Raw genomic sequence first — 12,490 nt, 5'->3', positions numbered from 1 at the left:
CAGTCTGCCCAATGATGGTCTTCCCTTGTCACCCTACCTTTCACTTGTCATTAAACAAAATTTGGACAATCGATGCCACAGGGCTCCGATTCAAAGCATGTCTGGCTCGTCCGGCCTCCCTCAATACCAGTCAATGGTTGATGACATGGTAAATTTCACTGGAATTCCATGGTTTTACATTGTTTCCCTATGCCTTTTCCTACATCATGCATTCTTATGCTTCTTCTGGCCACTCTGCCATGGTCTCTTCCTCTAAAAATTTGTCTCTGGACTCCTTCTATCATAATTGCAGATACAACTGACACAGGGGGAACACCTTTTATAGCTGGGTGAGGAACACTCTAATTGAATAATTTTTAGTCAGGTGTCACAAAAGTGAGTCCAAAAATCGTTGATATGCAAAGTGAATCAAATTAACTGCTAGGAAACATTTTTCTTTTGTTTAGTGTGGTGAATCAATGTGGATGGGAACAATATTCATGTTTTTAGTAATAATGTGTTTTTGATTAATAGCAGTGTTCATTGTGACAAAAATACATCTTTATATGAGAGCTTTGTTAACTGTCTTGTAAAATGTCAGGCAAATGTATGTAACTTTTTGGGGGGAGTAGAAGACTTTCTGTGGTATGAATTTGATGACAAGGATCAAGTGGATCCCAGCTGGATATATTTTACCATCAGCACAAGTCAGCATGGCTGTAGCTATACCAACTGAAAATCAACAAGCAAATACAAAAAAATATATCAACATCAAAATCTGATTTTATTTTAAAGCAATAATTTATTCAGGGTAAACATAATATGTGATTATAATAAAGATGAAGAGTCCAAAATCAATGATGGCGGGTTCTCTGTAGGTTGGATGTGTTGCCAACTTGAGCAATAAGTCTCAAGATCAAAGATCTATAAGAAACACGTGACATGTCAGCCAAACATACTGGAAGAAAAATATAAAGCACTGAATAACAGTAAAATAAAGCAGATAAAAAACTCTAAAAGATAAAGGTGCTGCTTCAGAGGTTGTGTATTGCACTACTGGTTCGACAAACCCGCTTGGCTTCATATAGCACCATTCTACACTAATGGTGTTCTTAAGGGGTTTATTACTAGTTCTTTAGAAAAGTGTTAGTTCTATGATTGGGCACCCGTTCTGTATGCCCCATTAAATTTGATGACTTTTTAAATTTTCCTCTCCACTATTGCTGCTATAATATCCATGATATGCTATGTCGATATCTCTAAATCACTGAATACGATTTTTCTGCAAAGCCATCTAAATGTGACTGTCAATACAATTTCTTCAGAATTCAACACTGTCACAGAGGGGCACCAATTTATGTTTCGGCCATTGGGTGATCAATACCCATGTAATTTAGATCGTCAAATATTTATGCAGGACGTGAAATATTTATTGGTGGCTTTTGGCATATTGAGGAAGTGCTGTGGTTTAAATGAAGGTGACGTAATAGCTGCCTCACCTTCACCGTCTCTAATAAACAAATGAACAATGACCCCAAATGCAATGCTGAGAAAATTATCATCTTGCCATTCTTTAAAAACTTCATTTATAAATGAACTTGATCTTAACCTCTTCATTGGGTTAGGGTTAGCGAGAGAGAGAGACTTCATACACAATCAGTACACTTAAGAAAAAGAAAACATCAATTTTAACATTCAAACACATAGAGAAAACAATTGTATAACCATATGGTCTAACAGTGTGTACGAAGTCCAGCACGAAAAAGAGAAAATATTTCATTATTTGATTTCAGCAGGTATTTTGGATGATTGCTTTTATACATATACTGTATATAGACAACTATCAAAAACAACAAACCGTTTCTAATCACATATGATGTCGTCAAATGAGCAGCAGGTCGTATGGAGACACAACATCTTTCGAGTTCAAGAAATTCCCCAGCATATGAGCCACGGTTGAAGAAGTGCCGCATTTCGTGGCAGGATGAGACGGCAATTAAAGGAGCATGAAAATGAGAAAAGATGTCTTGTTTGACTAAAGCATTCATTAAGCTGGGGCTGATTGCACTTACACATATTAATATACAGCACTGTATATTGACAACTATTTTTTTTTAAAAGCCATTATTAGACATCAGATGCTCAAGCTGCTCCGAGCCATTGGTGGCTTTCGGCATAATAAGGAATAAATACACCCTGTCTCATGGACAAATACATAATGTCGTCTTTATCTCATAGAAAACATATTTAAAAATGAAATTGATCTTAATCTCTTCATGGCCAAAGAGACTTTATAGACAATCAATACTCTAAGTTAAAAAAAGAAATAAATAAATTCTAAAATTCAAACATATAGAGTAAAAACAAGTATCATATTGGCCATCAGCAGGTATTTTGGATGATTTTAGTTATGTTTTATATATATATATATATTTTTTTTTTTTTTTGACCGTTATAAAAAAAACAACAAGCCGTTTCAGAGCACATACGATGTCGTGGAATGAGCAGCAAGTCGAACATGCCTCGATATGCCAAGATGAGCAGGCGGTGAGCCACAAGTGATGTCATTATGCCGCGAGGAGCCAATACTTCACGATGTCTTATTTGACTGACGCATGTATTAAGATGTGGATGGCACTTACACGTATTAATGTACAGTACTGTATTTTCACCATTATCAAAAACAACAAGCCGTTTCGAAGCACATATGATGTCGTGGAATGAGCAGCAAGTCGAATATGCCTCAATATGCTGAGATGAGCAGGCTGTGAGCCACCGCAAGCCAGCGGTGAGCCACCGTGAGCCAGCGGTGAGCCACTGTGAGCCACCGGGTCAGCCACCGTGAGCCACTGTGAGCCGGAAGTGACGTGTCTCATGCCGTGAGGAGCCAAGACCTTATGCTGGAGCCATAAAATGGGCTAGCCCTTGCTGACTTTTTGTGTGGACAACAAAAATCTTTACATGATGCATGTTTGAATACATTTTTTGTATTATTCATACAAGGTAATTTATAGAGCTATATTTATTCCTTTGATTCACAAATTGGCAAACATAGCATTTTGTAATTGGGTACTTGTTACCGAAAAGGAAAGCCCGTTTTCGCTGATGATACAACACAAGTAATTAATAATTATAAACCTCACTCAACAGAACAACTACACTGACTTAAATTATGCATGGAAGCATAATTAAAGTGTAGATGTTCCTTTGCTTACAAGAATGCATGAGAAAAATCTAATGATGTCTACATTTATTTCTCCATATTTAAATTAAACTTTCAAAACTCTTTAGATTCTAAAGAGTTTTAATTTTGTTTCTATACAATTAAATCCATACACATTTTTTTCAGGAGCTGTCATGTTTCCCATCACTGATGTTTGGCCAATGATCAGGATCTACAGAGGAGGCTTCCTGTTAATAGAATTTCTCTTCCTCTTAGGTATACACACACAAACACACCCATTCTATCCCCCTGTTTATCTTGCTATTTCTCAACAAACTCATATACTGTAAGTCAGCACCCTTGAATTAGAAAAATGGTTAAAACACATGTAGAGTGTGTGGGAGTTTGTATAATATAATTCATTCTGGAGTGTAGAGGTTAAACAAAAGAACATTTCATGATTATTGTGACAAAAATGATCATGCAACAATGATCACAATATTGTTTTATCTTTTTTCCACGGTCCATCCGTCTATCCATCCATCCACTTCCACTTATCCAAGGTCAGATCGCGGGGGTAGCAGCTTTAACAGGGAAGCCCAGACTTCCCTCTCCCCAGCCACTTCATCTAGCTCTTCCAGGGGGATCCCAAGGCATTCCCAAGTCAACCAGCAGATATAGTCTCTCCAGGCCAGTCTCTCCTGGGTCATCCCTGAGGCCTCCTCCAGTGGGACGTGCCCGGAACACCTCACCAGGGAGGCGTCCACGAGGCATCCTAATCAGATGCCCGAGCCACCTCATTTGGCTCCTCTTGATCTGGAGGCGCAGGGGCTAGACTCTGAGACTCTGAGGACGACCGAGCTTCACACCCTTTCTCTAAGAGAGAGCCCCGACACCCTGCGGGGGAAAACTCCTATCAGCTCGTGACCATAGATGAGGTTAGGAACGTAGATTGACCGGTAAATCGAGAGGTGAGCCTTTTGGCTCAGCTCCTTCTTTACCACAACGGTTCGATACAAAGTCCGCATCAGTGCAGACGCTGCACTGATCCGTCTCTCGATCTCCCACTCCATTTTTCTGTCACTCGTGAACAAGACCTCAAGATACTTGAATTCCTCCACTTGGGGCAGTATCTCTTTCCAGACATGGAGAGGGCACTCTACCCTTTTCCAACTGAGTACCATGGTTTCAGAAGGAGGAGGTGCTGATTCTCATCCTCACCGCTTCACACTCTGCTGTAAACCACTCCAGTGAGAGTTGAAGATTGCGGCTTGATGACGCCATCAGAACCACATCATTTGCCAAAAGCAGAGATGTAGTACTGTGGTCACCAAACCAGACTCACTCAACGCCTCGGCTGCACCGAGAAATTCTGTCCATAAAGGTTATGAGCAGATTCGTTGACAAAGGGCAGCCTTGGCGGAGTCCAACCCCCACTGGAAATGAATCCGACTTACTTACTGCAATGCGGACAAAGCTCTGACACCGGTCGTTCAGGGACAGAATAGCCTGTATAAGGGGGTCCCAGTACCCCATACTCCCGGAGCACCCTCCACAGGATCCTCTGGGGGGCATAGTCGAACGCCTTCTCCAAGTCCACAAAACACCTGTAGACTGGTTGGGCGAGGACCCTGCTGAGGATGTAGAGTAACTCCATTGTTCCACGGCCAGGATGAAAAACATACTGCTCCTTCCTGATGAACACTCCTCTCCAGAATCCCCGAATAGAGCCAGGGAGACTGAGGAGTGTGATTCCCCCTTTGGTTGGAACAAATCCTCTGGTAACCCTTCTTAAAATGGGGGACCATGATCTCGGTCTGTCAATCAAAAGGCACTGTCCCCGATGTCTACGCGATGTTGCAGAGGAACGTCAACCAGGACAATCCCACAACATCCAGAGCCTCAGGAACTCCAGGCAGATCTCATCAACCCCCAGGGATTTGCCAGAGAGGAGCTTTTCAGCCACCTTGGTGACCTCAACCACAGAGATGGGAGAGCCCGCCCCAGAGTTGCCAGACTATGCTTCCTCATGGGAAGGTGTGTCAGTGGAATTGAGGAGTATTTGAGTTGAGGTCAGCAGCACCCCATCCCCACTACACACAGTGTTGACAGTGAACTACCTTTCCATCCTGAGACGCCAGGTGGTGGACCAGAATTTCCTAGAAGCGGTCAGGAAGTCGTTCTCCATGGCCTCACCAAATTCCTACCATAGCTATGTTCCACCTGACTTGCCAGTACCCATCAGCTGACTCTGAAGTCCCACAAGCCAAAAAGGCCCAATAGGACTCCTGCTTCAGCTTGACAGCATCCCTTCCAGCTGGTGTCTACCAACGGGTTCAGGGATTTCCGCCATGACAGGCACTGAGCACTTTACGGCCACAGCTCCGGCCGGCCGCCTCAACAATGGAGGTGTGGAACATGGTGCCCTCGGACTCAATGTCCACCGACTCCTCCGGGACATGGGTGAACTTCTGCCGGAGGTGGGAGTTGAAGTTCCCTCTGTCACGGGAGTCTGTCAGACATTTCCAACAGACCCTCATAATACATTTGGACCGGCATCTTCCCCCACAATCGTAGCCAACACACCACCAGGTGGTGATTGGTTGACAGCTGCACCCCTCTCTTCACCCAAGTGTCCAAGACATACAGCAGCAAGTCAGATGACACGAACACAAAGTCTATCATCGAACTGCGGCCTAGGTTATCCTCGTGCCAAGTGCACATGTAGTCACCCTTATGTCTGAATATTGTGCTCGTTATGGATAATCCATGACGAGCACCGAAGTCCAATAACAGAACACCACTTGTGTTCTGGTCGGGGGAGCCATTCATCCCGATCACGCCCTTCCAGGTCTTACTGTCATAGCCCACGTGAGCATTGAAGTCCCCCATTAGAGCAAGGTAGCTCCCAGTGGGAGCGCTCTCCAGCACCCCCCTCCAAGGACTCCAAAAAGGGTGGGTACTCTGAACATGCTGTTTGGTGCATAGGCACAAACAACAGCCAGGACCCGTACCACCACCCAAAGGCGGAGGGAGGCTACCCTCTCATCCACTGGGGTAAACCCCGATGTATGGGCACCGAGCTGGGGGGCAATATGTTTGCCCATACCTGCTTGGTGCCTCTCACCGTGGGCAACTCCAGAGTTGAAGAGAGTCCAACACCTCTCTAGAGGACTGGTACCAGAGCCCAAGATGTGTGTGGAGGTGAGCAGGACTACATCTATTCGGAACCTCTCAAGCTTACACACCAGCTCGGTCTCTTTCCCTGCCAGAGAGGGGATATTCCACATTCCTAGAGCCAGCTTCTGTAGCCGGGGATCGGACCGCTGTGGTCATCGCCTTCGCCCACCACCCATCTCACTACACACCAAACCTCTTTGGTCCCTCCCACAAGTAGTGAGCCCATGGGAATAAGGACCCACGTTTTCTCTTGGGGCTGTGCCTGGCCGAACCCCATGGCTACAGGCGCTTGCTGGGTGGGGGATCCCGGTGACCAGCCAAGGGAAACCAAAGTCAATTTCTATTTATGATCATCAGGGGGCTATGAGCATAACTTTGTCTGGTCCCTCATCTTGCGCCTGTTTGCCGTGGGTGACCCTACCAGGGGCATAAAGACCCAGACAACTTTGCCCGCACACAAACACACACTCACACACATTCGCGGACACATGCAGGAGAAAAAACACTGAAATGCCACTCGTGCAATATTCACTCTACCTTAAAAACCCAATGTGCAATACAGCTTATCCAATGTTGCTGTTTTTTTCAACTTGATGCTATTTGTAGATAACATTTTTTTACTTCGTTTATTTTGATCATACTTGTTTTCATAATATTGTATGTTATTGTTTGCTGCTCTAATAAGTCAATTTTCCCACTGTGAGCTCAATAAAGTCGTCTTCTTCACATGTATTTTCTTGTTTCTTAATTATGTTCTAGGTATAAACACCTATGGATGGAGGCAAGCAGGAGTCAACCATGTGCTTATATTTGAACTCAATCCCAGAAATAACCTATCCCATCAACATCTTTTTGAGGTTTGAACAAACAAACATACAAACGATAAATGGCCCGAGAACCTTGGGTTCAAGGGAGCCGCAGAACATTTGTATCTGTTAAATTTGTGATTGAATTAAAAAGTAGTAAAACGTATGTTGTTCTACATTTAAGTAGTAAAATGTATGTAGTTCTGCTAAGGGCTGGGTGATAAAACAATAACAATGTGTATCACGATAGACACGTGATCAATATTATAAGAAAATACGTTCGATAGAATGTTCTATCGAAAAAATCAAGTGGAAAACCCTGATCCTTAACTGCAAGGCATTCTGCGGGATGTAGGCAGAGGCTACAACCATCTTTACCTATCACAACCCAGCTAAGCAAATTTGGTTACATCATCAAACTCATTCACGCTTCTGGAACCTAGCAACTTAATGTTCTGCCATCATCTTTCAGAACGTCCTTTAAAAAAAACCCCGCCATATGCACTGAAACAAAAACAAAAAAAATTTAGACCGATAGCATGAGAAATAATTGATCAGAGGGAAGGTCACGTTACTAGTTTGGCAGTATTTGGGATATTTTAAGTCCAACAAGAGTCAGTCGATGCTGTCTGTAAGCTATGCAGAATTATTGTCCCTACAAAGTCTGGTAATACGACTAATTTATTTTACCATCTCAGCTCGTCACATCCATTAGTGTCAAACCACAGGCATCTACATCTGCCGATACAAGTGGCACACCAAACAAGCAGCAACAGATCACAATGGAAAGGTACGCGGCAGCAGCGCCTTACGACAAAACATCAAAATGTTATAAAGACATAACGGTGGCGTATCATTTCGCCAAAGACATACAACCACCAGTTGACTTATATGGATACAAACATCTTATTTGTTTGCTTGACCAGCACTACACTATGCTATCGGGCCTAAAACCCTTTTCCAAGATGGCTATTCCAAATCCGTGGAAAGGGAAATTTTTATCAGCAAAACACTTTGTGACAACTTCTGACAAGTTTTCAAGTCGTTCATGCAAGCCTTACTTTAGCTTGACAATTCATTTCATCGACAATGATTGGGTTCTGAAAACAAGATGCCTGGAAACTGCATATTTCCCCAAAGAATACATGGGAGCGTAAATAGCTGAAGGCTTGAAGCAGGCACTGGGAAAAAAAATAGTGTGCATCACCATAGACAGCGGGGCAAATGTAGTGAATGCAACTTTTATCAAAAGATTGGTTTTTATACTTTTTCAGCAGGTGTTGCAGGGAAGGATAAAAGTGGAAAGGGCTTGTGTAAGAAAGTGGTCTCTGCCTTCTCCTACTTGTGGAAGGAAAAGAGGGAGCTTTTTAAACCCTAGGATTGCCTCCATCTCCCAAAACACTAGCTGGTTAAAGAGTCATCAACCAAGTGGGGCTCAAACAGAAGATGGGGTGGGTTTCGAACAACAAAAGGCAATTACTGATTTTTGTCTTCAGACAAAAACAACAGGCACCTGATCCCTTCATGGCAGGAAATTGATGTTCTTGAGTCACTGCATGATGCCTTGACTCCTCTTCTGGAGTTCAAAGACTCCCTTTCTGGGGAGTCATAAGTGGCAGTCTCCCATGTGAAGCCATGGATCCACAAGCAAATTCCTCCTATCGCCTGCCTTCGGCCATCCTCACTTTGTTCCGTCCTATTCGTCGACTCACTTTCAAGTTTTACTATGCCTGCTGCATTTTAGATATCATCTATCGCTCCAAGCCGTCCACTTGTCAACTCAACGCCCTCCCTACTATTCTGGTTAAAGCTTGTCTCCCGTCTCTGATCGCCCCTCATCACTAACATCATCCACTCATCTCTCACCACTGGTATTGTTCCCACAGGTTTCAAAACTCCAGCCATAACCCCAGTATTGGGAAAAAAAAGGTGAGATCCAAATAATTTCAGTAACCTTCGTCCCATCTCCAACCTCCCATTTCTTTCAAAAATCTTGGAAAAGACTGTTGCTTCCCAGCTCCACTCCCACCTCACCTACAATAATCTCTGAACAATTCACGACTGGTTTATGCGACCCAGCACCCTCCATAACACTGAAACTGCATAAAGATCACCAACCACCTCCTCCTGGCAGCTGACTCTGGCCTACTCACCATCCTCATCCTTGCTCTGACTGCAGCTTTTGATACCATCTTTCATACCATCCTTCTGAACAGATTCCACCACATTGGCATTAAACATGCGCGCGTGCACACATGCACGCACACTCCTCCAGTGGGTCAGTTTCTACCTGTCCGGCCGCACCCAGTTTGTTCAAATGGAATCATTCAAATACCATACCAAATACCTTCAAACTTTCTACAACTTAACAGTGATAAAACCAAAATCCTTCTTAAAGGTACCAAGTCCAAACTAGCAAAAATTTTGTTTTTTTTCTATTACATTTGATAATTCATTTGGGTGTCATCCTCGATAGCATACTGTGCTTTTATGCACAAATAAACAACATCACCCAGTCTGCATACTTTCACTTGGGAAACATCCTCTCCGTCCATCCCTCACCAACCACACTGCCGCTATCCTTGTTCATAGCCATGTCACTTCACGCCTGGATTATTGCAACTCCGTTCTGTAGGGTCAACCCCCACAAGTCACTGCAAAAACTAAAGCTTCAGAAATCTGCTGCCCGTATTATCACCACGACCCCCTCCACTCACCACATCACTCCAGCCCTGCAACAACTCCACTGGCTCCCTGTCCACTACCGGATCCATTATGAAACACTGATCGGCACATTCTAGGCTATCAATAGGTATCCGCCATATCTTTTTCACCTCCTTCACTTTGCCATACCCTTGTGCTCTTTCAGGTCTTTGCCCCCCTCCACCTCACTGTCCCTTCTGCCCATCTGTCTACTGTGGCCAATAGAGCCTTAAGCCACTCTGCCCCCCGTCTTTGGAACTCACTACCACCTGACCTCTGAAACACAGACACATTAACCCTCTTCAAATCCAAACTCGAAACACACCTATTCAGGACAGCCTATTCACTGTGTTTTCCATATCATTTGCCATTTTAATTGGGGTGTTATGCTCAGTTATTTTCATTGTACTGCTTCATCTACTTTAACTATTTGTACGGTGACCTTGAGTGCCCTGAAAGGTGCCTATAAATAAAATTTATTATTTTTTTCATTATTAGTGTTTCACCAGACCAAAGAGAAGGTTGACAGATGTAGTGAAGGAAGACATAACAGGAAAAATAACAGGGCATTCAATTCGCAAGAGCCGAAGACAACAATTATGACCTAACTTGATGAGAAATATGCTGACTGTGCAATAGATGATCTCCTTGACATGGTTGCTTTTGTGGCTCGAGATTCCAGGCATGGCCCATCAGCCTGAAGAAGGTAGAGGCCATTAAAGGTAGAGCAGTGTCTGGGATTTTGATGAAGACCCAGGGCACTCAGAGCAGAGATTTCACAGGGATCAGTGGAACAGGGCACATGAGAAGTAGTAGCCAATGAACCACATCTGCCACCAGTGAAGAAACAACACAAATCGTAAGGTAGTTTCTTCGGAAAAGAAAATCAAGATGATGAAGATGCCTCCTCTCTGACAAAAAGGAACAAGTTGAAAGTGAGCTGGAAATCTACATGAAGTGCCTTGATGCAGACAGTGAGTCTGACCCGTTGGAGTGGTGGAAGCTACATGAGCACAATTTTCCAAGATTGTCCCAGCTTGCCCAAAACAATACCTATTATAATTATGAATACCACCAGGAACCCCACTGAAAGGATTTTTAGTACTGGGGTTCATATTGTCACATGTACCAGGGCAGCCTTAAAACCGGAGATAGTGAACTGGGTTGTTTTCCTTACCCAAACTCTGCAGTGCATGGTTGAATAGTGCTTGCGTTTCATATTCTGGTATGATATTTCTACATGACTGGACTGGGCAACAGGTTAATTTCATGTCGCAGATGTTCACACGACCTAAAGTTCATTCTCATGAATAATGAATAATTTGTTAGAAGTTTATTGTATTGCATGCTTGACGTGAAGAAATTCATTGTAATTGTTTACAAAATACTTTGCAGATTTTGTTTAAATAAGCATTTATGAAATTTAGTGACCAATGTGTTTATTTGACTTTTTCATATTTGTGTTGACGTCTTTGTAGGTTAAAGATTGTATTTTACTTATTATTATTTTTTGTCTAAATTCAGCCTTTTTATTTTGAATAAGTAAAATAATAAATGGATAATGATTGATATAAAATAATTTTGTCATGATAAATCTTTCAGCCATATCACCCAGCCCTAGTTCTGCTCATCTGTTACTGATATTAGATTAAAAAAAAAAAAAGCTTGCAATAATAATTCTGGTATATTAGGGATGCACATATACTTGATACCGGTATCTATTTCGATGCTGATATAGTACGGCTGTACTTGTACTCGAACTCAAAAAATGCTCAAATTCTACTTCGCTGATACCACTTCACCAGCCTGACACAACTTCAGGTCAGCTGTGTAGATATACTTAAATTAAACACGAATGACACTACTTTGTTAACCTCCTGCAAATTATACTCTGCACGATTGGATGTCCTCACCGGGTGTCCCCCCCGTCCACAAATACGAACACGTTTTGACTTTGTAAGGTTACTTGTAGTCAAATATCTAGACTGTCTCGCTGCTGTTCTGCTGTGGTTCACACCCCTATTATTATATTGTTCTGCTGTGGTACACATATATATAATATATATATATATATATATATATATATATATATATATATATATAAAACCTCAAAGCTTCATGAGGCTTCAACCACACATCACTAATATATGGGTCATTCCATTGAGGTGGTACACAATTTGTGACGTAAGAACAATTTAAAAACTTTAATCATTTTGTTGAAAATATGTTAGTAAAATTTCTTTGAAGTATACCAGTTACATTTAGGGGTTCATGGGATAAAAACATACATAGTTTACTTAATATGACCATTATTTGACCAGTGGTCGCTTGTAACACTGACTAGATATGAACATGGAGAGCTGTTTATTGTATGAAAACCTTTTTTTCACACAAATACGAGGGTTAGAGTAGGTTCACAAACCAATTTATGTCCAACTTGTTAATGCACCGCAAAGTATCGAGTAAAAATGTAGTACTTAGGGCAAATATAGATGTGTAACATTGACTAAAAATACAACATGGAAAATGAAGGACCTGAATACTAACAGGTATAAGTGAATGAATTCAGTGGATATCAGAACTTAATAGGACTAGTGAATTTTTCAATATCAGTTTCCTTACTTGGTATGATACTCTTCACAGTTAGACCATCAACTTG

The 12,490-nt window shown here is 42.3% G+C and overlaps 1 protein-coding gene across 6 annotated transcripts in view; it reads left to right on the top strand.

The window, feature by feature from the left end:
* LOC133489270 (xenotropic and polytropic retrovirus receptor 1 homolog) overlaps nt 1-12,490 on the top strand; it is a 246,898-nt gene that overhangs the window by 138,904 nt on the left and 95,504 nt on the right. For all 6 annotated transcript variants that reach the window (XM_061798176.1, XM_061798177.1, XM_061798175.1 and 3 more), the window contains 2 exons: nt 3,329-3,418; nt 7,082-7,179. In XM_061798176.1, coding sequence (XP_061654160.1) covers nt 3,329-3,418; nt 7,082-7,179 — 188 coding nt within the window. The remainder of the gene's footprint in view (nt 1-3,328; nt 3,419-7,081; nt 7,180-12,490) is intronic.

Source organism: Phyllopteryx taeniolatus, chromosome 14 (assembly GCF_024500385.1).
Source record: "Phyllopteryx taeniolatus isolate TA_2022b chromosome 14, UOR_Ptae_1.2, whole genome shotgun sequence".
Classification (NCBI taxonomy): Eukaryota; Metazoa; Chordata; class Actinopteri; order Syngnathiformes; family Syngnathidae; genus Phyllopteryx; species Phyllopteryx taeniolatus.
The sequence above is the reverse complement of the archived record's forward strand: the minus strand, read 5'-3'. Positions and strand labels throughout refer to the sequence as shown.